The 27,502-nt window shown below is 30.5% G+C and overlaps 1 protein-coding gene across 15 annotated transcripts in view; it reads right to left on the bottom strand.

The window, feature by feature from the left end:
• Window positions 1-221: 221 nt before the first annotated feature.
• Mctp (multiple C2 domain and transmembrane region protein) overlaps window positions 222-27,502 on the bottom strand; it is a 29,042-nt gene continuing 1,761 nt past the window's right edge. For 3 of the 15 annotated variants that reach the window (XM_070309227.1, XM_070309229.1, XM_070309230.1), the window contains 13 exons: window positions 24,435-24,679; window positions 20,752-21,165; window positions 17,929-18,210; window positions 17,458-17,600; window positions 16,930-17,121; window positions 12,453-12,601; window positions 11,719-12,124; window positions 11,004-11,146; window positions 10,466-10,825; window positions 10,120-10,249; window positions 8,807-8,980; window positions 7,594-7,919; window positions 222-6,896 (listed from right to left, as the gene is read on the bottom strand). In XM_070309227.1, coding sequence (XP_070165328.1) covers window positions 6,797-6,896; window positions 7,594-7,919; window positions 8,807-8,980; window positions 10,120-10,249; window positions 10,466-10,825; window positions 11,004-11,146; window positions 11,719-12,124; window positions 12,453-12,601; window positions 16,930-17,121; window positions 17,458-17,600; window positions 17,929-18,210; window positions 20,752-21,165; window positions 24,435-24,492 — 2,877 coding nt within the window. In that variant the 5' untranslated portion in view covers window positions 24,493-24,679 and the 3' untranslated portion in view covers window positions 222-6,796. Of the gene's footprint in view, window positions 6,897-7,447; window positions 7,527-7,593; window positions 7,920-8,805; window positions 9,043-9,646; window positions 9,693-10,115; window positions 10,250-10,465; window positions 10,826-11,003; window positions 11,147-11,718; window positions 12,125-12,452; window positions 12,602-13,229; window positions 15,896-16,929; window positions 17,122-17,457; window positions 17,601-17,928; window positions 18,211-20,751; window positions 21,166-24,434; window positions 24,806-27,502 lie in introns of those variants that run through there. The other 12 variants (XM_070309226.1, XM_070309225.1, XM_070309232.1 and 9 more) reach the window with 12 other exon arrangements.

Genomic DNA, 27,502 nt, shown 5'->3' with positions numbered 1-27,502 from the left:
AACTTTGAAGTATTGTAGGAACGCTTTCTCTCTCTCTCTCTCTCTCTCTCTCTCTCTCTCTCTCTCTCTCTCTTTGGAAAAAACATGCACACTTAAAATTAACAATTTTTGTTGTTGTAGGAAAAAATTTGAAAAATAATGCTCGAAGTTTGAGAAGAATCAAATGGAAAGAAAAAATATATGAAAGAGGAAATAAGGGAAAACAATAGATGTGGATATTAAAAGCTTCGTTTATTTCTCAATATTTCATCTCTTTTCATATATTATGAATATAATAACGATTCTTATCACGCTTTGTCGTAAGTACATCTTATCATTGAAATATCGAGAATGTTGGTCGAGGATACTAGAGTGAGCTCGATCAACGATATCCGCGTTTTTTTTGCTAAATTCCACTGTAGTGCGAGTTTTACATACACATCGATCGAAATCCTCCGGTGAACTCAAACCTTTCACCTCGATATGTTGTTACAGAAAGGTGTTCCTTTCTCTCTCTTGTTAACGATCGACTGATTGAATCACATTTGCGTTCTCTATCTAAATTCTCTCTCTCTCTCTCTCTCTCTCTCTCTCTCTCTCTCTCTCTTATCAATTAGGAAGTAGACAAATGTGTGCGAAGCGTTTTGACTGATCTAAATGATTTAGATCAGCGGCCGATGTAATCGAGAAAAACGCACGCGGTTCTCATAAATGTTTGCGACACTCGCATTTTTCTCTTAACGATTAAACACTCGAATGAAGATCCGAATAACACACGAAGAAACTGGAGCATGCAAATTTTAAACGTGCGTATGTGTGTGTATATGTGTACAGGCGTGTCCGCTACAGACTGTTCTACTAAAAGATGCGTATCGGTGCGTATCGTTCAAGTGTTTTCTCGAAGCTCATATAAGGAAGTCCATTTTCTTGTAAAAGAAACTAGAGAATTGTGTGTGTGTGTGTGTGTGTGTGTGTGTGAGAAAAGCTTGTTTTTTCGAATTATCATAAGTTCATTTAAAATGTAAAAATTAAATTTTACACAAAAAACTATAAAAATTATTATTTTATGCAGTATTACAAAAATTTTCACAATTTTATTATGTGGTATGTACATATATCGAATTTTTATTTTTTTTTTAAATTATGAATATAAAGCAATCTGTGAAAATAAACTCTTAAATATTTGAACTTTAGAATTGACAGCTGGAAATTTAGCAATTCAGCATTTAAATCTTTCTTTCTTTGAATATTTAATTTCAGAATCAATAGATCTCATCGAGATTTAATAACAATTAAGTATACCAATTAAGCATACATATAAGTTACATTTGTATTAAAGATGAAAGTTTTGAATCTTGGATTTCTTCAAGAATAGAGCTCTAACACTAATCTAAGGCATATTGTATATATTATATGTGTGTTATGTATGTATGTTATGCGTATAAAGTTGACGCGTATTCTCGAAAATAGTGAAGACAATAAAATGGGAAAGAAATATAAATTGTGTCGATTGCAGAAGATAGACACAATTTTATCGAAGTACAAAACTGGAAGAGTAGAAAAGGACTAGGAGTAGTTAAAAACGAGTTTAAAACCTACACGTATCTACCGTGTCTTTGCAACGTTTCTATTCATTAATACTGATGCTTGGTTTTAATAGCAGGTACTTTTGTCTCGATAATTAGAATTGCCTTTTAATTCTGGCATTTATTGTAGATTTGAATAAACACAACATAGCTACTTGCAAACGTAAGTAGAATTTAATTTTATAGAGAAACATTCGATGAAATATTTAAAAAGTATTTGGAATAACTTTCTATATATTTATATAATCCGAGTAAAGTATATAAGTGTATATTTGAGTAAAATTGATATAAATTAATGTATGAAAATATATTATTATATCGTATCTGGTATGTAAATAAAATGTGCAAAATAATATATTTACAATCAGGACTTAAAACACAGGTTCCTTTATCAATGTATAATTTCTTCAATACTACGTAAGCTGTAGTTAAGCTTTAATGAGTTTTTAAGAAAGCGTTTCCGAACAATTAAAGCTTTTTCACAATTAATTGAATTTTCTATTCAATCTCTCAGACTATTGTCCCTTCATTACATTTTATAGGTAGAGAAAAATATACTTTAGAAACTAATTATTGTATTTTGATAGCAATAGAGGAATTTTATCGACTTGACGGTATACAGATTCGATTTCATGAAGATGATACTGTCTTCTATTATTTAAGATAGAGACTAATACGACAAAGAAAATATTAAACTTTAATTTCTAAGTAACTATAAACTTATTGTCAGATATATATTTAAGATATTTTTTTCAAATAAAGAAAACATAAAAAAGCGCAATGTATTCTTGACTCGATATGTTATACAATATTGAAATATTTGGCAATATGTTTGTTAAAAGTAGATAAAATTATAAACATTAAAAATTAAGCAGAGAGGAGTAGATAAAATTATAAACATTAAAAATTAAGCAGAGAGAACTGGAAAGTCCCAGAAACGCATTGGAACGAGCGTCTAAGTAAATTCGTTGACTAGATGATATAAAGCTCTGAAAATGTATCCGTGTGCGTGTGATGTGATTTGTTTTACCTCGCCCCTTAGGCCTTTAATAACAAAAGAAATAACACATTATACGTGTGTATGTGTATGTGTTCCATAATTAAATATATAACTACAGCTTCAGCGATGCATTTGAAAATTTCTCTCTTAACAAAAATGTCAAGAAAAATCGTTATATATTTATATTGCACGCACTATAATTTTTAATTTAATGTATCTCTGTAGCTAAACTCTAAATTAAAATTCTATCAAAATTAACTTGAAATTTGACTTAAGAAAGTTGAAAATATAATTTTGTTATTTATATTTTTCATGCCTAACTTTTATTTGACACAGACTTTTTTTTTCAATCACTAATATTATGTACTATCATATAAAAATTATAGATAAGCCGATATTTTTGTCAATAGAAAAAAAAAGACATTACAAATTGATCCAAGAATCTGTAAAAAGTAAAAGATTTGAAAAGAATCCGATAGTCGTAAAATATCTAGTCTGTTATGTTATTTACGTGTAAGTGTTTATATGTATTTGGGTAAATACGCCTCGCGTGTGAAAGTGCTCCATAAGAGATTGTTTAAAATATTGTGCCGGAAGGATCATCGAGACGCTTTTATACATAGAGTATAGAGGATGAGAATGAGTAAATTGAGGATAAAAGATTGCAAAAAGACGTATGCACGGTGTATATAACGATTATAGTATATAATAATTAGAAAAGCGAAAAATGGATCAGCGATACTACTTTTTCTCTTTCTCTCTCTCTCTTTCAAACACTCTCTCTCTCTCTCTTTCTCTTTCTCTCTTCTTCTTCTTCTTCCACTCTCTCTATTGGCCACGAATCAGTAAAATCGTGGCTAGAAATAAATATTTATAGATACTATCCGCCTTCTCTCAAGCGAGTGCATTTTTACGTAACGAGCCTGCATTTGTAATCGTCGCGCGTGACATTTCCTCCTCCTTTCGCGAAGAAATTACATCTCTATTGTATATTTTTTAATTAGTTAATGACTTCACACATTATTGACGGGTAACGTAAAACACATACGTGTTTTGAAACCATCGATTATCCTTTTAATTACACCTTTCTTGATCAAATTATCCGAAAACGATCTTCTCTTAATAAAAATATCGAGGGAGGTCGTTACTTTTCAATGTATATTTTAATGTTTAATATTGTACAATTAAGTTTCAAATAGAAATTTTATGAAAATCTACTTAAAGTTAATTGAAAAATATGACTCGATCATTCTTTTTTTCTCAATTTGTAAATTATATATTTAATCATTATTTATTCAATGATTTGATCGTTCTCTTCTTCTCAATTTAAGTATAAATTATATTTTTAATTGTTATTTATTTGAGGATTATCTATTATAATGCAAAAGGCATTTTTGCGCGATTGTTTTATATAATCAATAGCTCTATAAATTTTTTATATTATACAATTGCAACGTGAAATTCAACATGAAAAGGAAACGAATGCGTGCTAGACAGAAAATGTCACGGCGATTATATAATCGTGTTAAAAAGGCATGATAAAATAGCCATTGGTAACACCAACAGTACATCGAACTTATTATCCACGTGATAAGAAAGTTATCACATAGAAAGTGTGTTGCGTACTTTCGGTATTAGTATTATGTATCTAATCAAAGATCCAAATGCAAACATCGTTGTAAAAATACACGCACCGTGATCTGAATAATTCCCAGTCGAAGAAGAAAAACTTTTCTCGCATAGCAACGATTTCCTCAACAATACAGAAATGCCCAAATAAAATAATTTCGCGCTTTCTCTCTCTCTCTCTCTCTCTCTCTCTCTCATTATTTAATCAACAAACTGTGCGTTGGAACGAAGACTTAAAATAACGTCAGACGCTTTAGATTTAGAAGAGAATCATCGCGCGCAACTTATACTTATAAGCGTGCGTATACAATTTCGCGTAGTCGCATGCGCGAATTATATTAATGCGGAAATTTTGCCGTGTACTTCTTATTCAAATGATAACGAAATAATTACATTTTTCCGCATCAAATTATTAATTACAAGTCAGAGTTGGGAAGTAACGCGTTATTTGTAACGCCGTTATCGTTATAGTTACTTTTTTTCGGTAACTGTAACGGTAACGGCAAATTTTATCTGTAACGGAAAAAATAACTTCGTTACATTTTTCGGTAACGAGTAACGAATTTAACAGTTACTTTTATCGTTACTTTTTTCGAATTTATTTGATATAATTTTCATACAAAAGAACATATTGATAAGAGTGTTGGAACGCAGCATTACATGAAAACTACTGGAAGCTCATTTTGGTATCTTGTGTCTTTGTAAGACAATGTTCAAAAATTTTTAGTATTTAATTTGATCTTGTATTCAAAAAAATTGTATGCAAAGTTAGTGTTATACATAAAAAAACTAACGGAAATTGTAACGACTCGTTATCTTTTGAGTAACGGTAACGGTAACGAGTTACTTTTTAGAAAAAAGAACGGTAACGATAACGAGTTACTTTTATAAAATAACTATCGCAACCCTGTTACATATACTATAAAACGTAATTCCTCAATTTAAAAAAATTAACATTTTATATAGAACTTTTGGAAGTAATATTTTAATATCGATAAGAATAAACACGGCAGAACATCCAAATTTAATTTAAAATCAATTATATAATATTCTTTTGCAAAGCCCAGTTATGCGTAATCTTTTTGCGAGAATACTAATACTTGATTATGTCCTGAAAAATATTTAATTGCTCTTATATCTCTCTATTCCTCGTAACGATATCTAATGGCTAATGACACCGATGGACGAAACGATCGACATGTGTTCCTCTAATAATAAGGGAACTGTCGTCGCGCTTTGTTTAAATATTTATCTCCATTAATTTATCAAATTTGTTAACTAATGAATTTCTAAGAATACACGTTTCTTGCTTCCTTTGATATGCTCAAAACGTGATTTTCTCTTTAAACACGAAATACTTTCAAAATTGCTTTACCTCTCTGTCTCTTTCTCTGGCTCTATTCCTCTCTTCTATTCTTTTTTGTTTCTTGAGAAATTATTGTAAAGAAGTCATTACACACTTCTCTTGTCTAAATCAAATGACCAAAAAAGAAGCTGCTCTTTTCTTGATTTCAATATTGTTAAATCTAAAAAAAAGCTAAAACTTCCAATAAAGTATTTTTAAATTATACTGAATCTTAAAATAAATTTTTTTTTTCTCTTTTTGAGATGTTTGTTTACTTTTTATCATTTGTTATTTATGCAATTTTGAAGTTTTTATATCTGCATTTTTGCTTATACTCTTATATTTTTATGCTTTCAAATCTTTATAAATACTTAAATATATAAATTTTCTTTAACTTTTAAATTTAAATCTTAAAATACATTAACAAACTTCTTCGCTAATTATATTTTTATACATATCATTGTCATTAACAAAGAAACCCAGTTTAATCCGTATTTCAAGTATTTATTATCGTGGATTTATATCTAAAACGAATTAGATGATAAGATATAATTTTATTTTCAATTGACTTCTTCTGATCTATTCAATTAATTGGAAGAAAATTGTCAATGACCACATGCACCATACATTTTAAAAAATAACATTAATATCTTTGTTTAGTTCATAGATATCTATTATCGACTACGGAAAGAAAAAACGATATGATCATATAATACATTTAAAAAAATGGTAATGGCATTTTTTAATATATTATACGCTACATATTCTACAATTACGTATTTTATATAATGTTGTTCACGACATATATTTCAACGCATATTGTGTCTCTTTATAGTCTTTCTTATATTTAACGTGATATATATCTTAAAATATATCATATGATCATCAATCATTTTTATACCGCAGTACATAATATCCTATCTTCCGCGTAAGAATATCTTTTTCTCATTATTCACGTAACAAATATCCATCCTGATTTTCTTTGCTATCTTCTTTCAGCATTAAAATTTTTCATTGTCAATAATCTTTTTGCCTCTTTCGAAGCAATATCACGTGCGATACCTTCGCCAACGACCGACGATAGACAAGATTCTTACGATTTAGGGAGAGTAGAAAATGAAAGTGTATTCAGTCTATATCAATCACATCCATATTTTCCGCTGATCCTTTTCGCTGTCGCAATTTCCGGCGCAGCAGGACCGTTTTAAGGATACTGGACGATCTTGGACCCGCGACTTCCGGCCGCGGGTAATTCTGCTACGCCGCTTTGTGCCTCTTTCTCTGCTCTCTTCTCGCATTTGAACCGGGACTGCCCGAGGCTCTCTCGCAATCCGCTGTCGGCACAGGTTTCAGTTCTCTGTAAAAGGACACGCGTTGAAAGACGTGTTCCTTTGCGGACTTAAAAGCATCAAGCGTAAAATCGGTTATATCGTGAAGATGATATAGAGCTTCGATATGATAATTTACGAGGAAAACATCCACTGCACTATTAAAGAACATTAAACTTTATTGTGTTTATATGTTTACTATATTTTGTATATTCCCTCCTTCTCTCTCCCTTTAAGAAACGGAAGAAATTTTTTAAAGAGAAATTCAGAATTTCACGCAGATATATAAAAATCATATAATTTTCATCAATTTTTTTTATATTAATACAAGCTTACTAATCTTTAAATCATTTAGTGTTAACAGCTTCTGTTCCAATATATTTTCTTTATAATCTGTGATTTCTAGAGTTTATTATTTTTATTTATAATGATATAGATAAACATAAAAACTATGAATTTTTAACTTATTTGTTTTCTATCTTTTAAAGATATAAAAATATTAGAATGTAATAATAATATTAGAATGAAATAATAAAATTATATAATCCAGTTGAATTTTCATGATATATCTTTTAATGTCGTAAAACCAAAGATACAGTATCAAACTATATTATACTTGAGTTTCCCGAAACATTTGTACTGATGTTTTACATTTACATCTATAAGCGAAAAAATCCGATTAATCCTGAGAGATAACGATAATGTAGGTTATCGTTAATTACCCACCTATAATTAAGCAGTTCTTCGTCGTCAGGCACTCTAGATATAAGATCGAGGACCTCGTTGTTGGGCACGGAGTGAGGTCTGAAGATTTTTCTAGCAAATTTATTAACTCCCCAGGCGAGGATCAGATACCGGACAGGAATAAAGTAGAGCACAACTGCCCCGGCGATCGTCAGGGTGATCGCCAAATAGCTCAAATAAGGAATCGTGAAATTGAAGAGATTTTTCACTCTCTCGCAAAGACTAGCTATGTAGCCGATCGAGTTCTGAACTGTTTGTGTCACCTCTTGGATTGCTTGTAAACGCTCCTTCAGACTTTTTTTCTCTTCCTGAAAAATCGTGCATTTTAATAGATAAGATGTTCTAATTTCGTGTTGCTTAAACATTCAAAAGACATATTAATTTTTCTGAATTTTTCAGATATTCTAATTCTTCAGATGTTATTTAAAAATTTATTTTATTCTGTCCAACCTATTAAAACCAATAAATAGATTCTCTGATTATAAAATTAGAATTAAATAAAAGATCGATACAGGCGGAAAATAGAATTGAGATGTAAGTGGAAAAAAACATTTTTTTTAACCAAATATATAAAATCTAATAAATATTCCAGAAAAATGAATATGCTTTCTGCATATTTAATGTTTGTAAAACTAATTACTTCTGTATCTGCTGAGTGATAGTTTTATGCAATCTATACGAACGCAGTTATAAATTAAATTTATATTATTAAATCTTTATGCCGTTGCTTAAATAACCTGTTATAAAGATAATATCTTTATCCGGCTATTACTGCGATTCATACAGCGTAATGAGATATATAAAATATTTTACGGAGGCACTTAATTCTTAACACTTCAGCTTATTACTAATACGAGGGAGAGCAATCTACCCGATTAATTTGCATAGGTCGAAGGTCATAGTGTTAAGTTTATTAAATGGAGCACGATATACGGTACGCAAATGAGAATTTGCCATATTTATCTTCTATCATTATCATCTATGATGAGATCCCTAAGAATATCTAATAGATCTAGTATACAACAAGTAACAATATTACTTGCATTACTTTTTACACACAGCCATATTAATGAAGAAAAATTCGTATATGAAACATATATAGTATATGGTATATATATTTTTGTCACGAAAAAATACTTTCTTGTTGTTTATGCCGTAATTAAGTTCCATATTTTTTGAAAACACAATGACTTACTTTATCCTTGTCATCCTCGTCATCGTCATCGTCCCCTGGTGTTGCCGGACAATCGTCGGACCCTATTTCAGCATGATCTTGAAACTGCGAATTTGCGTAAGTCAAAGGTGCACCTGTCACCACAGCGACCTGTCCGCAAACCCAATGATTGAACCCGCTCCTCTCGCCGCTAAGCTGATAGGTAGCAAAGAAATTCGACATGCAACATAGCCAATAAAGAAACAAAGCGGATGTAACTTGCATTTAAGCAGAATGAATCAGTTTAAAATACAATACAATATACAAAATATATAAATTATAATACAAAAAATGTCAAATATTTTGTTTTGTTTATAAAATCTTAAAGAATTGTTCAGATAATAGTGGATTATTAGTTTGATTTCTAATTCTACTATCCCGTTCAAATCAAGTATATTGTGTAATTTTTTAAAGACACAATAACTCTGCAAAAATATTTTGCTTTTGATATTTTTAAACTCTATGAAGAAATTTGTAAATATATCTTCAATATTTGTATAAAATTTGGAGATAAAGAAACCGATTAAATGTTTCTTTGAAATCATTAAAATACCTATTCTAGATCTATTTAAATTCGAAATAAATGACTCGGCAGGATTAAGCCTCAAAAATATATATATGATTTATGTATAATTTCAATTATTTATTCTTTTATTATAAAAACCTGCTAAAAGAATTTCCAAAATTAAGTCGCAAACACATAGCACATTCACATATGTAAGATTTCAAAATAAAATTATTGACTAATATATGGATATTTAAGAAGCGCATGCTCCATTCACTGGATGTGATGATATCAATGATTTTTATCACTGTACATACTTGATCAATGGTTCTGCGGGAGGCAATAAGGAGCGAAGAATAAAGACTAAAGAATCAAAAATAGACGTTTAATTAAAGTATAGTAAAGCGCTTTAGCATAACAATTAAAAATTGGAAGGATTTAGAATATACAATATATCGTGCTGGCAATATATATAAGTTAAGTTTTAATCCTTTGCAATAAAAAACTTTAAGTTTTTCTTTTCTGGATTCTAGATTTGTCAACTTAAAAACATATTTTATATATATATATATATATATATATATATATATATATATATATATATAGCATACTAAAAATAAATTTAATATCACAATTTTAAAGTCATCTCATAAAATAATGATATTTTATCTTTTACATATATAAATAGTGTCAAGATAATTATATTAATTTGGAATATACAGAAACAGAATACCTGCAAGAGCGCGGGATTAAAACTTGAATATATAAAGTCAATAATAAAAATACTTACCAAGTAATATTTTAGAAGAATCAATAATGCCACACCTGGTATCATATATGGTTCGAAATAGTAACATCCGAGAACAAAAATGACCAGAGCGATAACGCTCCTCATCTTGCTTTCCCATTCCCAGCAACTCCTAACCGTAGGAAAAAGCGAAAAATAGTATCGTAAATGATACAACAATTTAAAAAATGAAAAAATCTATTTCAATTTCATCCACAATTCTTTTGCTAAAAAGTATAATATCAAATTTTTAGGATTATAATTTTTCAAATATAGAAAAATTTATATTTCATTATTATCATCTAAATAAAAAAAAAATTAAATCATGCGAAAAATTGAGCCCACTCACTGTATATATTTTCCTATGTCAATAAATACGACGATAATAGCCTTGAGCCTGAGGACGTTCCGCAGAAAGACTTGTCTCTTGAATTTCATTTCCGGCTCCATGTACTTTTTTTCCTTCGGGTTAAGCGTTCTGATGCATGCCCTTAATATATTCCACACGATGGTCAATTCCAAAAGAATCTGAGGGCAGTTACCCTTCGCGCGACCCCTTAATTTCTTATCCTTCAACGCGTACCACCGTTTCTCTCCGTTACGAATTTTTAATAATGGTATCGCCACTTTCCCAAGAAACTCCACTTTGTGATCCCGATCTTCATCGTACACTGTCACTTCCAAAACGGAGTTAATATCCTTTACGTTACTATTGAAACAACAACAAAACTTGTTTTCGATTACATACGAACGAAACGGACTGTCTGATCATATTCTAACTTTTTCTATTTCGTATTTGACAATTATTATGACACGTATTTGATAATTCAATATCTTTAAATGCTTAACAGAGCATTTAAATTATATATAAATTTAAATTAACTTACAAAGTAAAAATTTTCTGCCAATTTGGGGCCAGAGTCTTATATTCTGTCTGCGTTTGTAATCTGGAATTGACAAGCTCCAAAACACAGAATGGATCGCTTTTACCTCCGAGATCGGCCGCTGCGAGACCCTGTGCTCGATATACCTGAAAAAAAAATTGAATTAGTAGCAGATACTCATAATATGAGTATTTGTCAAAGGAAATTTGTTTCTTTTATTTTGATTTATAAAAATCTTATTAAAAAAATCAATTTACTTAATTTTTAATTTAAATAAAGTAGCTCATTATATTTAAAAATATTTTTTTTTAAATAACAAAAACAAAACAACACAATTTTTAAATATAATTTTTATTAATCAGAATATATAATTACTTCTGGCTATGTATATACATATACATATATACATATATACATACACACATGTATATACATATATACATATATATATATATATATATACATATGTTTAACAAAATAAAAGTATAAACTTATTAAAAAGTTATTCAAAAAGAAATAAATCTAAAATATAAATCTAATTGCATGAATAAAAGAATTTTAAATAATAATCCAGAAATTAATATGACCAGACTATCTTAACAATCTATTTCGGAGACACTCTGTATATTAATTATCATTTCTAGATAACATTCTGAGAAAATTAGCACTCTAGAATATGGCAGTACATTAGTAATGAATGTTAATTGTCTTTAATTACCTTCACTGTCAGATGACCTACGTCGCGTATCCTCTGCAGAGTATTCAAGATCGAATAGCGCTGGATTAATTGAGTGCGCTCTATCGGCGTTTCCTCGTGTACGGCCAGATCGCTAATTGTCTCGCTGGCCGTGGTGCCGCTTATCGTTAAGAGTAAAAAAATATTGCCCGAACCGTCCTCGAGTTCGCGCCATAGCCGATGCGTGGTCTCTCGCTCGAGAATCGCCAGATCGATCACCGTTTTGCCCATCAGATCGTCTTGATGACCCTTGTCCCGATCCCATACCGTCACCTCCAATTCTTGCCCCAGATACGGATCCTCGTACAGGTGGAGATCGAATTGTTCCAACCAAATTGGATTCAACGTCTTATTAACGACTTTCGACTTGTACTTCTCCGTGCCGAGTCTGCAAATTAAAACGCGAAATTCCTGTTTTTGTAGTCAAACTTTTCTATTGTTTGAACAATCGCGGATTGAATTGCTAATATATTTTCAAAATTTCAGTCAATTTAATTTTACAGTAACATCGAGAGCAGAATTTATTTTTGCATTTTTATCTACAGTAAATACAGCAAAGCTAATAGACAACTTCAGAATTAATTATCATATAGAATATCTTCTTTGAAGTAAATTATCCGAAAAAATTAAATTAAATTTATATTAATTGCACTAACAAAAATAAATAATCATGTTTAATTTACGTAGTTCCATTTTGTGATAACGGATTTACGTACCGAAACTTCACATAAGGATCCGCTAAACCATCTATATCCATCGGCAATAAACTCTTTGCTTCCACGAGCACAATTGTAACCACCGAACTCCATATTTGTGATTTTAAACGTCTATTTACGTCCGCTAATCGATTGGTCTTCTGGAAATACTGCAACGTTAAATAAATTCTCACTGCCAGAACTACTGTAAAACTTATATATGTTGCAATATAATATTAATATAATGTATGTAATTATTGGAAATCGGAAATAATAATCAATGATTGCGCGCATATGATTAAATAAAAAAAGCTTTCATAGACTTAAAGGACAAAGGACAAGTTTAATAAGAGAAATAATACGTGAAAAATAATTCTTTATAAAATCGATTATTTAACTTTTTAATTTTACTGATATTCTTATGCTTAATACACATATCCATTATATAATTCACATATTGTTATTAAGAAAACTTTATTTAAAAAGAGAATTTATTGAGAATTTTTTTTTATATGTAAATATAAAATTAAATTATCTATTGATTTTTTAAACAACTAAGAAGTTATTTATTAATTAAAAAAAAAGTTATTTAAATTAAATAATCGAGGAGAATAGCTCTAACTACATACTTTTATATACATAAGAAAGCCAAGATATATCAGTAAAATATTATACAATTGACGTATAAAGAGTAGTTAAACTTTAAGCAACCCGTTTTGACAAGATACATTAGATATAACTTCCGTTATAATTCGTTATAAATTTTACCGATATAAAAAAGACATTCGTTTTCTATACCCTATGAATGTCTTCCATTTTCTCTTTAACGTTATCCTTTAGCTTATCCAGAAGATCGTGGCGTTTGACCTCCTTTACTTCCAAAACATCGGGATCGATTAACACATCGGGATTTTCCTCTTTATTTTCTTCGTACGTGGGAATGGTTTCTTGCTTCTTCAGCTGCGCGGTTAGATTCGCGGGCTCAAATCGATTTGATTTCGGAGAACCGGCTCGATTTCGCAGTTTCCGCAAATGCTCAATCACTCTTCTCTCGATTTTTGATTCGTCGATTATCGTCGTCCGTCGATTATCCATCGATCCGCTCTCGATTTTCGGCTGCTCGTTCGCTGTCGCCGCCGACGCCGACGTGAACTTGAAATCATACGAGGGTTCTGGCGCAACGTCTTCATTGACATCTCGTTGACAATGCGTCACTGTGTAGCTGGAGGAAGGTTTGCAACGATCAACGATCCATGTGTCAATTGGTTGCAGCCACGAATGTTTCTCCACGTTCTCTTCCCAGATTCGCTCCACACGATCCTCCAGTATTTTCTCTATCGATTCCATTTTTCGCTCCACAGAACTTTTTAGCTTTGTCTTCCTTCTCTTGATCTCGGATCGCCTTTCGATCGATGCTTCAGCCATTCGCGCCTTCCAGGCTTCTATCATCGCAGACGCTCGCTCTAACTTCGATTTCTCGTTTTCAACAGTATTCGATCCCGCCTCCTTTTCGGAAATTGTTTTGGCAAATAATTCTTCACTCGTAGAAGTTTGCTGGATTTTCAATTTCTCGTCTGCGAGAGAGCTCGATTCTCTCGAATTCTCTTCGTGTAAATTATTTTCTAAAAAATTGTCATCCAACGCCGAGACGTCATTTCTAATTTCAGCTTCGCTCTCTGTATTAGTGTCATCCGTATCGTCATTTTCGAATTTTTGTTTTGGTACGGTTGGATCTAATACCGCAAGAGAATGACATCCTCGTTGATCCGTGGAAAATTTTCGACGCAATCTTCTGGGAGGCGCTGCAATATTAGATGATTTATCGATAGACGTCTTCTCTATTTTATTAGAAACGATATCCGTATTAGATATTACGTGAATCTCAGATACATCGTTGACTTTAGACACGTCATCATCGAGGTTTTTTTCCGGTACGTCATCTATTTCGCATGTGATCTTGGATATGACATCAATTTCCGACGTAACATTGATCTCTGGGATGATAATGTCGCTCGTGACATTCGCTTTAGATGAAAAATCTTCCGATATAACATTCATCTTGGATGCGACGACTGCAATTTCGATCGAAATTGGTCTCCTGCGTGGTATTAACTTTCGCAACGATTTATCACTATATTTATCACTGTTCTTTTCGATGTGGTATCGAGTTTGTGTGTGCGTTGACTTTAGATTGAATATATCGTCTAAGTTCAACAATACAGCATTCCTTCTGCGTAGAAACTGTTCTTAAGAGTAACGCTCAGTTTTGAAATTTTTCCAATCTTCTGCAAGTACACCGAACGAATTATAAACTCAATGAGAATTATAAATTCTCTATTCCGCGTCAAGAGAAAAACAGTATGCAACGTGTTATTTTCGTCGATGTTCTTCATAAAAGCTCCTTAATCCAAGGTCATTGCTATCACGTTTCGTCCGATTGACTTGCATTCTTCTCATTCTGCTAATGGACTCACGTCATAACGGAACCAGATGTCCGATATCACCTCTGCTCCCCGTTTTTCATCCGTCAGAGCACCGTCATTTAACTTGTCGCGGTTCTTAATGAGTGCATTCAAATAGTTTTCGCATGAAAAGATCATTGGATGAATTGCATAATGCAGTGGAAATGAACAGCGTACTTCAACGCGATGATCCGACACGCGTGATCTTGAGAAATCCTATAGTCTTCCTCCAAATTGATGATTTTTTTTAAACATTATAATCTGGAATATTAATCACACACTTTATACGCATCATATCATTTTATACGTCTCTTGCAATAAGTACTCGCGCGATATAAAACAAAACATCTATCGACAAACAATCGAAAGAGCTGTTTGATACACTGAAGCTCACTTAACACACTGATGTCAACTGACGCTAGCACACAAGAATGTGAAAGAAACCGTTCGCGAGGAAACACTTGTACGCGCTGACTCACTTTTATCCGTTTACGAAACGCATAAAGTGCAAATATTAGGCTTTCTACTTACAATGATAACGATATTCGATATTGCTGATTAACATCGCTGAGTCATAATAAGAAATGTAGACGGGCAACCAAGTGAATCACGTGGGCAACGATCGGAAGTCTCTTATCATGAACAACGGTAAATCTGTTGTATAATGAAATTCACTCACGCGCCAATATCGTTCCATCGTATTTGCATTGATAAGCGACGATGCACTTATCGCCCGTAAGTCGAATGGCTAAACTCGTCCGACTATTAAGCATGCTTCGTCGACAACTGGCATAATATGTTGACCAATTGGCCTTTCTTTCCCTCTCCATTCGCATTGGGAAACTGCTGTTACGTCGGTAAATATTGAGACACAGTATATACACGATGTTATAACCGCACAGCACGATATTCTGCCGTGAACGTTTCTCAATTCACAGAGATAGAGACAGAGATGTGTCACATAACACAATGTGAAATTTGTGCCCGATTCACTTTCAATATTCTAGCGTGGGTGTTTCTTCGTTTACAGAGAAAGAAAGAGAAACATCACATAGAACAATATTAAATTTGCTCAATTTAAAAAAGCAAAGTACATCTAATTATATATAGATAATATTATTTGTATCTTTCTTGTGTTTTCGAAAATCGACTTATATGACTCTCAAGAATAAATAAAGTGCCATGATTTATTGTAAATAATTTTATATCGTTATATATGAGTAACAAGAAGATTAATCAGAAACATTTTCATATCTATGTATTATAATTTGTTAATCTTTCAACTTTTTATTGAACACATTAAATATTTCGATAATAATATATTAAATTAAATTTTTAAAACAATAATAAAGCGCAGTTAAATTTAATAATAAAATCAAAAATATTTTAAAATATTAACATTCTAAGTAGCACAAAAATTAAACGGTAGATCCAGATATAAATATTAACTTAGGCAGCGCAAAATTTAAAAGAGCGAAGTGCAACGCATCTGAAATAAATATTGCATTATTATGCCTGTAGAACTCTTGCACAAATTAATTATGAATTCCTAAATAAAGCGGATTTAATGCTCGACATGCATAATGTAATACCAAAGTTTCCATTTAATTATTTATCGCGACATGGCATTTAATAATAGTTAACATGTAAGTGGAACTCCCGTGATAAGGGCCAGGCCTTGCACTCCACTTTCAACGACAAGCCGTCAAGTCGATATCGTAATACGGGCGGATACTTCCCTCACAACCTAGTTTCCATATTCTTCATATATACGCTATAAATATACGCACGGCACATCTATCTCTTTACCGCGACCGAGAATCATGACGTCTCGCGATCGCTTATTGTTAGTTTATTATCTCTTCTTATATCCTTCATAGAACCGTAGTTGATACATCTCCGATACATGCTATTCTCGATTATTCACTGACATTACGTATGTTTAGCTAATCATTTTTCTCGTGAAATTATAAATGAATTAAAATATTAAAAAGTTTTGAATAAATTAAAAGTTTTCCGCATTGAAGAAGAAATACCTGTTCCTTTTCTTGTTGATTTCTTGGCCACAATGTAGCCGTCAGATAGATTTCACCTAAATGTTGCTTCGGTCTGCCCGGATCTTTAAGTTCTAATATTATATCCTGAGAATGTCCAAGGTCGAGTTGCGTAAGATCCAATTGAGCAGCTCCCATAAAGTCATCCTGCAGACCCCAATCGTAATCGAAAACCTGTTATAATATATACGAAGTTCTTTGATGATTTCTCGTCAGAATATTTTTATCAGATTCTAATATTTTAATCTAATTCTTCGATAATATTTTATATCCAAAATACATATTATGTTTTAGATATCATAATATTTATTAAACAAATTAAATTATTTTAATTTAAATTAAAGACAAAAAATTTTGTTTCTTTTTTTTAAACTTTATATATGTATATATGTATTTATAAAAATTGGTTTATTTTAAAGAGATACATTTATATTTATGTTTTTTTGCGATATTTTATCTAATTCGAAATTTTGATTTGTGTAATAAGAAAATCGCTAAATAGTAATATACCTTAATAGTAAGTGGTTGAAAAGGATCTTCTACGGGCAAGGTCACGCTTTCATCCCAAACCGGATTTAAATCGCGATGAACGGTTCGCGATTTGTGTAATAGTCGTCCTGAACATTTTACTTTTACATAAGGATCGCTGGCCCCTAAAACAGGAAATTAACAGTTTTATATCGATGGATATAAAAGATACTTTATGTTCTCACAAATGATCTTGAACGTCCCAAACTATATTTTATGTATCGATATAAAAACAATGACATTTTCAAATAATTTTAAATGATTTTACAGACTTTAAGATAACATTTTTTTATAATTTATTTACTTCATAAAATAATTGTGAAAATTGTTTGCGCATTCTTTTATAAATATACATACATATACAAATATTGTATATGTATATTATATCCTATATATATTTTGTAAATCTTTTCTTCGATAAAATAAATATTAAAATTGTTAAAAATCTCTTACCGCCTCTATCCATCGCAACGAGATTCGCGCCTCTCCTTATATGCAAGCGAAGCTGGAAGAAGGCATGTTGCCTCAATGCTAGTTCTCTCTTTCGCGTCACCTCGTCCTGAAGGAACTCGCCTCCATCCTGGCTGATGGAGTTCCGAGGTCCTTCGCTCGTGTGTCCTTCTTTTTGGCTCTGGAAGTTTACGGATCCTTTCGAAAATCCCTCGCCGCATTTTCCGAAGTTGTCCTCTTGTATGGTCATGACTCTTTCTCGGCCACCACGTGCCAACGGAGATTCTGCGCATATAAAATGTACCAAAATGCACGTGCCATGTATCTACAATATATCAGTTTTGATATTCGGTTAGTCTCGATCCTGACAATAGCGATATCTATAATGTTGCCACAAACTTGATTATAGAAAATAGAAGATTCCCGTTAATAACCGTTAACCTTGAGATGTATTTTTACAAAATAATCTAAAATTGTTAAAGAAAAATTCAAATAATGTATAATACTATTTTATTATATAATCATTGACACTGCACTTAATTAATTACTTATATCAATTAATTACTCATATCGTTTTTAATTTCGAAGCACTGATGTAAACATTATTGTGCAAAAATTGTTATACGAGATACATCGAATATATAGCCGAGCATCATAATATTCTTAGAATTCATAATATATTTTCAATTTCTTATATTATTGCAAAGTTGAATAAAAAAAATCGAGTTATATGAAAAAAGTTTCAGGCAAAATAAAAATGTAGCAAATATAAAACTGTAATTAAATGAAAATATAATTACGCGATGATCTCTCTCGTAGATGAAGCTTTCATATATATCAAAAAACTTTTATATACCGACGCTTGTATTATAAAGTAAGCACATGAAAAGTCCTTCAGATTAATCTATCTAAGTATAGCAAGACACGCCAGGCAGGCATTCGTGCTGAAGCATTTTGGATCAATTGATATAATGAGGTCTAAACGTGCTGCACATATCGACTTTCGGGATTAAATGTAAACCGCACGCTCGATATTTTTATTCGCACGCTCTTAATAATTAAATGCTAAGCTTGATAAATAATGCTAAACTTTATTCGAAACATAATTACTTGCACTTGCAATTATGAACACAGAACTATTCGCGATTTTGCTTTAATTATTAATTGTATAATTAATTTTTTAATTATTGCTTGTCAGCAACACAATTGTTATTTGCCCAATATATATATATATATATATATATATATATATATATATATATATATATTTATATCATCCTATTATATATATATATATATAATAGGATGATAAAAATATTTTCAATGATAGACAGTTTGCTTTCGAAAGTATGTGTATTTATTTATATTTTTTACCCTATTTTAATGTTTTGCTCGAAAAGTAATTCTCATGATATAACTATTTTGCAAGATGGTTTAATTATGAAGTCGAGTAGTTTGTCAATAAATTAATTCACTGAAGAATTCAGAAACTCACTTCCAAGCAGTCAGTTATTTAAATGAGTTTGATAAGTATTAGTTCTTCGATACTCTAGATCGCATCCATTTAACCTAGATATACACACACACAGAAAATTGCAAAGGCCAAGTTTTTTAACTTTTTAATAGAATAATTTGCACATCATAGACACATGCGCTTCGACTTTTATTGTGTAAAATAACTTGGAATGAAAAAATGACAAATAGCATTCTTGCATAAAAGCATACTTGAACGTAACATAGATTCAAAATTTGCTAAGATATTAATATAAATGAACAGCCAGTTTTTTTATGAATTACACACACACACTCACACATTTCTTCTAAAAATTTAGAGATATGGTTCAGAGAAATGGTTCAGAATTTTTTAAAGTATTGAGAATGCTTGAAAAATTGGAATAAATTAATAATGATTAATATAAAAACAAAGTAAATAGTCTCTCTCTCTCTCTCTCTCTCTCTCTTTATTTTTCTTTAAATATGAATATTTATAAAAAAAGATTTAATTTCTCTCGCGACATTGGATAAAGCAATTGGCATGAGTTTTTAACTGATATTTTATAAAACAGTTTGAAAAGCGCTACTATAAGCGATGAAGCGGGAAGCAAAGACGCCACTTAGAGCTTCATTGCATAACAGTGATTCAATTCATTGTGTATTCGAGTGTATTCGATGCATAGCGAGCGTGTCATAACACTGTCCGTACACAATTATTATGTCATCACGACCGTGAACTTTTCCGCCATGTATACAGATCAAATAGCTCGTAAATTCTAAAAATTTTCTATCGCAACTCGTAATAATACAACAAATTTATATATACATATATTTAAAATTTTTTTAAACACAGATATATATTTCTTAATACTAGATTATGCTTTTATTTAATAACTCATTTTAATTGCAGATCTTTCTCTAAATATTTACGAAACTGTTTTATTAATAAAAATAATTGTTTAACATATTTGTTAATTTTTTTATTTTTTGATTGAACTGGATGGTACGTGATTATATATCAGTTCAAAGCTTGCGTTCTATTTGACAGTCGGACCATACGCCAGTAAATATAGCAATATATAAATATTGTATATATGTAGATGAAGCTTTGCAACTGGGTCATCAATGCGCATACAAAAGCATCATATTGTTTTTTAACATTTTATTGCTTTTTACTTTTCAAAATTATATTTTTTATTATTTAAAATAGTTATATTTAAAATAGAATCACAGAGAGAGAGAGAGAGAGAGAGAGAGAGAGAGAGAGAGAGAGAGAGAAAGAGAGAGAGAGAGACAAATCTCGCACAAGTCACTCAAAAGAATATCGCTCACCTGGACGATTGAGGCAATGCCTGGCCGGGCTTTGAGTGGCCGAGGAACTTCTGCTGTGCTCGGAAGAGTAATCGGCGGCATAATCGGACTCGATGCCAGGATTCTTAAGCTGGCCCGTATCCTGCGACTGCACGCTGCTGGCATCCTTTGACTTTTTTCGCTCCTTGCTCCTGCTGCGCACCCAACGACTTTTCAAAGTCGCGAAGAAAGTGTGGGTGCGCTGTGCCACCGATGCCGGACCGTGGTGCCGATGATGCCGATGATGATGGATGATGCCGGATCCACTCGATCCATCATCCCGTCTCGATGGCGAGCTATTCGTGATTTCGTTGTTCCGGAGCTCCGTGGCGCTTTTCGAGAGTTGACGGCTTCCGTTCAGATTCAGTCTGGATCTCTCTTGGATGCAAGTGTTACCTGCAAGTCGAAACAAGGGTCTTGATCAGTTACTCGCGTTTACGAAGCAGATAGAAAAATTTATTGGTACAGAATATTTCATGCTATCGTAGACATAAAGATGTAAAATAAAATTTCTCATTTTACTAGAGTACGAGATGTGTCTTTGATTTTTTTTAATTTCTAAATCTTTTTCTCTTCTTAGTTTAATATTAAAACTACTCTTTTACAACAAATTTTTCAATAAATAAAGAACAGTTCATGTTCGCGTTCTTAACAAGCTGGATGAATAGTGATATTAACAATATATTAATATTACACGCATGCTTTATGAATATTACATGAATAATTGATGCCGTTATGGATATTATATGAAAAATTCATACCGAAAAGACAATATTAACGCAGCATTAACGCTAAACTGATATGCTGTTATTGATGGCTGCAGATAGATTTTTTCGGCCAGCTATGACCAATTCTGTTAAAAGATAAAAATACATTGTAAAGAAAGAAAGAAATCAATTTCTATAAGAAAAATAAACGATAAAATCAAATTTTTTGCAGTTTTTCTCTTTTGGTTATTAAATTAAAAATTCAACAAAGCTTTTACAACAAGAAAATTTGCACAGTAGAAAATCATATCCATGGTTAATATTGCATTTTTTATGTTCTATTATGATGTCCATAATGTAATCTATCTTTATAGCAACATTTCAATCTAGCGGTTAATTACTCAACATCTAGATAAGTAAAATTAAAAACATATAATTAATTTCAGAAAGACAATAAAGTAACTTTATATATGTGTATTTTGATATTTGTATAGATAGCAATTTAATAATTTTAACGCATCTGGATAACTCACTTGAACACGCTTTTTTTTATTAAGCTTAAATGAAACGTATAAGTGTAGTTGTATAACGAACTCCTAAATTCTAAATAATAAGTCCATTTAAATTTGTTTGATTCTCCGCGGTCATTTAAATGTCTGTGTGTTTAATTAAAAAGCTTATTCCCAAACCGTTCTAAATCTTTAGAGAATAAAAATGACCTCTATTTTATTATAAAACTCTAGAAAATTTTCTTTGTTATTCTTTTAAATTAAATATTAAACTCAGATTTTTTGACAGTTTATATCTTAAAAAAAAAAAAAAAAAAACGGAATTCCGAAAAGCAAGATGTGACTAAATATTACGCGATCATAAATAAAATAAATGACAGTTTTATAGTCGATAAAATGTTGCGAAATGCCAACAGAGTTCGAAACATTTTTAAATAGCATTTCTAGCAACGGAAGTTGTAAAATCTTTTATCGAGAAAACAGATATCGAGAATATGAAATTATATTAGTCGCAGATATTAGTACGCGATTGGGTTGAATATTTTATACAGTTTTTACTTGATGAAACTTATTGCTATAATTTTCCTACTTTATTTAGATTATTTTTTTACTAATTAGATATTTAGATATTTTAATGTATAATCAGATATGTACAAGAAAAAGAGAGAGAAAGAGAGAGAGAGAGAGAGAGAGAGAGAGAGAGAGATGACATTTTTATTAGAGAATTTTTAAATTATTATGGTATTTGGTGGTTTGAGTCCCCTATTGGCCAAAATACTTATAATATTTTAATAACATTCCTGTATTATAGATAAATAATCTTAAATTTATATTTTAATATTAGTTTTTATTTTGCATTTAGCTATACACTAACAATTTATTTTGGGAAAATTATAACTCTAGTTTTTATATAATTGTTTTTATAAACTATTTTTAATTCTTATACATATATTATATAATTTATTTACAATATAATGAAAAAATTCATGCTAGCCATTAATGCTATTATTAATGCAATTATTAATAACACGATTGTTCCATCTAATATCTATGCAATATACCAAAAATAATAGGAAAAGAAACAACAAAATTAGATCTATTTCGACCCATACCTAAATATTTTTTACCCTAGTACCTGAATTGAAAATCGATGTAACAGGATGGAAAAATAGGGTGAACTTGGATTGTGAATGGATATAAAACAATACATGTACGTCTCTAAAAGAATGACAAGGGAAGTACATTATATGTACTCGCATATCATGTAAGCATATTGATCCGTCTGTATTATTAAACATAGTGTAATACGCATCTGACTTTGAAAGACTTAGCATGCTTTTCATTATACTTCAGAAATGATGACACGTGTCGAGCAATTAATATATGTTTCCGACTCTTATAACAATCGGCTCAATATTTATTTATTGAGATACATATTTTTCATATTAAAAATAATTAAACATTTTTTTAAATTGGAACCTTTAAATTAATTTGCTTCAATTATCTCACAACAAAAATAAATTATTGTATTACAATGAGTATATATATATATATATATATATTTTATTTAACAATAAAAATGGAATTATAATATCTTGATACAAATTTAACATAACGAGTATCTAATTCAACTATCCGTAATTTTAGTTTTAATGAAACATTCTCAGACGAAAGTCTATTTTTCGTTACCAAAAATATTGTGCAGTCTAATGCACAATGCAGAATGAACGTGTACATTCCGGATGTGGGAATGATGTCCGGACGTGCGGAGAGCAAATGCATTCAACGTTTATTGGATTTTATTTCCCTTTCTCCGGAAATGATCTTAACACGTTAATGCATTGCGGAAATCAATCTGGGTATTCCAATCATCTAACTGGGATATTGCATGAGATATTGATATTTACAAACAAATAAGAAATACGATATATATTTTATTTAACGTTAGAAATATCGCTGATTACAGTTTTACGATATAAAGATTTATAATCCCATTTGGAGTTCACAAAAAATTTTAGATCAAAAAATAAACTATGTAAACTATCTAGAAAAGAAAAGATAAAGTTAGGTAAGTTAATAAGATGGCCCAATCTTTTCATCTTATGATCTTATTTAATTTAAACAATCTGTGAGTCCTATTATTTGACCTTTTTAAGACTTGGATATTATATATAGAATTAATTGCATAAAAAGAGCATCTTTTATCTGGAAAAAATGTTCACGGAATAAAAGCATATATTATTTCTCACTAATTAATTATTATATTAATCCATAACAAAGAAATTATATTTTGTTAAATTCTTATAAATGGAATCTGTGTCGAGTTTATTTTCTATAAAAACAGAGTTATTAAAATCAAAAATTTTCAAAGAAATAATTTTCAATTATATGTATATAAAAACGTAAAAATTCATATTTAACGTAATATACATATTGTAACATTACTTACCTGCAGGTGTTGGCTCACTGTCCTCCGATCCAGCGAGTAACTCCACACTTTTGCTCATCTTATCCTCCGAAAACGCGAATTAGTTCTCGAGACCGTTGCTTGCAAGGCTTTAGTCTCTTCTTGAAGTGCATTAATCCGCCGCATTCCGATAGCATGATTCCGTCGATGAATTAATGAATCTCAACAACATTGATCAAATCGCACATATTCCGACTTCGCAGTGTCCACGTGATGCTCGATGATTTCTGCAGCACCATAAGCACAGTGTTTTCTTTTTTCTTGTAGATTGTTGTAAATCAGTTTTACAGCGTCCGTTTTAGTACAAAGCTAAAGTTAGAGATTCAAAAAATTCCTTTTCTAACGTTTATCTTCTAAGATACAGGTGTTAAAGATTTTCCATTAATTGCTATTGTTGTATATAAGGAAGATATATGTGTACATTCGAACAAATACGAATGAATGTTGGGAGAATGCAATCTATTGTAAATTGAAAAAATTATTTGGAACGACGGATAAATAACTTTAGATTTTTAGATAAAATACAGAATGTCTCGTAACTGATCCTGAGGACATGATTCTATTTACACGTAACAATAAATAGAAAATGAAAATTAAAGTTTTCTCGTGCAAAATTTCATTTTCGCAAAGAATTTTGAAAATCAAAAAATTAATAATATATATTTTTGCGTTCTTCTTTAAGTTTGGTCTTTTTACTGATTTTCTGCTAAATATCATAATGAATGAGTAATGATCACAAATTTTAAATCCGGCATTAAAATTAAAATCATAAGTTGTAGAACATTTTATATAAAAAGTATATTTTATTTAACACAAATATATTGGTAGAAAATAATAATTATATGAAAAACACTTAAATATTTTTTTGTTCTCCTTTCATTTTATGAAATAATTTCTCCAAATAGTTTGCTCCGATTATAGAAATTGCTTTTTATAAACAAATATCGTTTAATTTGTTAAGCAAATGTGTTATTATTTGCTGAATTCAGATTTGTAATGAAACCGCTATTTGTTTATCTTTAGTTTGCAATGATATTTTACGATTACAATTAAATACGGAATATATGATAATTAGTCGAGCCAGGATTTTCGTGATATTTGATGATATATTTGTCGGATGGTCGTAGAATCCAATTAGGGCGTTTGAGATGAACTTTGAGGAAACCTATTGGCTGGGTGGATGGTAATAACACGGGATAGAATTACGGAAGATTATCTATGACGTATATATATACTCCATGTAGAAATTTAATAAATAAAAAAATCAGATGTGTAATAAATAACATAATATGTAGACAGCGCTCTACAATTTGCAATTCGAATTTTAACAATACATTTTCTAACTTACAATTTTTACTTACAAAAATATAAGAATAAGTCTTTATTTATCGCGTAGTTTTTTAATTTTTAATATTATATTTTTGCACAATTAAGCCACAAGTTAAAATTCTATTGAAATAAAATCAACTTAAAATTAATTGCAAAAAAATGACTGTTACGTATATATTTTCTTAAAATTTAATTTGCAAAGATTTTGTTTAATCGCTTATAACTTAAGAACTGTTATAATTTTTCGATATTTCCGTTAAAGAGAAAAACAATGTTTCTATTCATCCCTATATATATATATATATATATATATATATATATATATATATAGGGATGAATAGAAACATTGTTATAAATATATATATATATATATATATATATATATATATATATATATATATTTTATTTATAAAGGATATCTTATATTTAGAACATCTTTCAAAATTATAGCGCGTATCAGTAACTTAAAGATTTGTCAATTAATTATTTTGAATATATATATATATATATATATATATATATATATATATATATATATTTTCTTTTATTACTTTTCATCACGCGAGAAATTTCAGAGATTTCCCAGAGGTAACGGACTGAAATCGTAAAATGCGTTAGAGGGTTGAAACGCATAGATCGATATACATATACGGCAACGGCACCATCGATAGAGAACACGCCACACTGCCGCACTAATCTAATCACATCGATCGTTAACACGCACTACTAACTACGCTTTTCCACGCACAATTGCATGTTACGTTATACATGATACGTTATTATCCGGTACATTATTATTCCGATATGTTACATAGAATCCCTTAATTTTGTGGTATAAGGTAAAAACAATTAGAAATTTTTGATATTGTGTAAAATACAAAATAATTTGCTATAAATGCAAGTATCAAAGTTTTGGATAACAAGAATACATGCGGGATGTGTGTGTTTCGACAAAGAATATATTATAATTTTAAATAGTCTGTATTATTTTAGAGAATAATTGGGTTAGTTTATATACAGAATGTTATAAAATTATTGAATGTATTTCCATATTTTATGCCTTAAAAAATCATTAAAGATTTTTTTTGTGAGAGAAAATAAAAGATATTAATTTTCCAATAATGAAGAAAAAACGATCTTTTTTAAAACAATGTCTCAAAAGAAGATTTATTCTACCATTTCGACGTATTTTCGCACAAGAAATCACCTCTTTCTCGGTTGTATCACGATCTTGATCGCACTCTCTACACAAGTTTCTTTTAATCTTGATTTCTCAAATCATCCTTTCTTGTATACGCTATGTAAGTGTTGGAACGAACTATTTTAGTGATAGCATAATTACTCGTAATATTTGCGCGATGGCTTTCATATGCAGGCTATAAAGTGCATTCTCGTTTTAGAACTATCAGTTTCAACATGCCAAAACTCTCAGCGCACAATCTCCTCGTCAGATTTAGCTTTTGTGAAAGCGATCTTGCTTTGTTCAGTGTGTGACAAGGGATTTAATAAAACTTTTCCGTGAAGTCAACGAGTGCAAGTTGAAACGCGTAAACGAATCTTCGGATAGCCAGGGGATCGATAGCGCGTCTTGATTGAAAAACTTTCTCAATTGTCTAAAAATACTCACATCTATCATCTTTTAATGTTAAATTTTTCCAACTATTATTATATATTGAAGATGTAATAACAGATAATAAAAGATGAATTAGTCCTCGAAATTA

The sequence above is a fragment of the Polyergus mexicanus genome, unplaced genomic scaffold (assembly GCF_030449975.1).
Source record: "Polyergus mexicanus isolate NDT 795.1 unplaced genomic scaffold, iyPolMexi1.0 SCAF_16, whole genome shotgun sequence".
In the NCBI taxonomy this organism is placed as follows: Eukaryota; Metazoa; Arthropoda; class Insecta; order Hymenoptera; family Formicidae; genus Polyergus; species Polyergus mexicanus.
The sequence above is the reverse complement of the archived record's forward strand: the minus strand, read 5'-3'. Positions and strand labels throughout refer to the sequence as shown.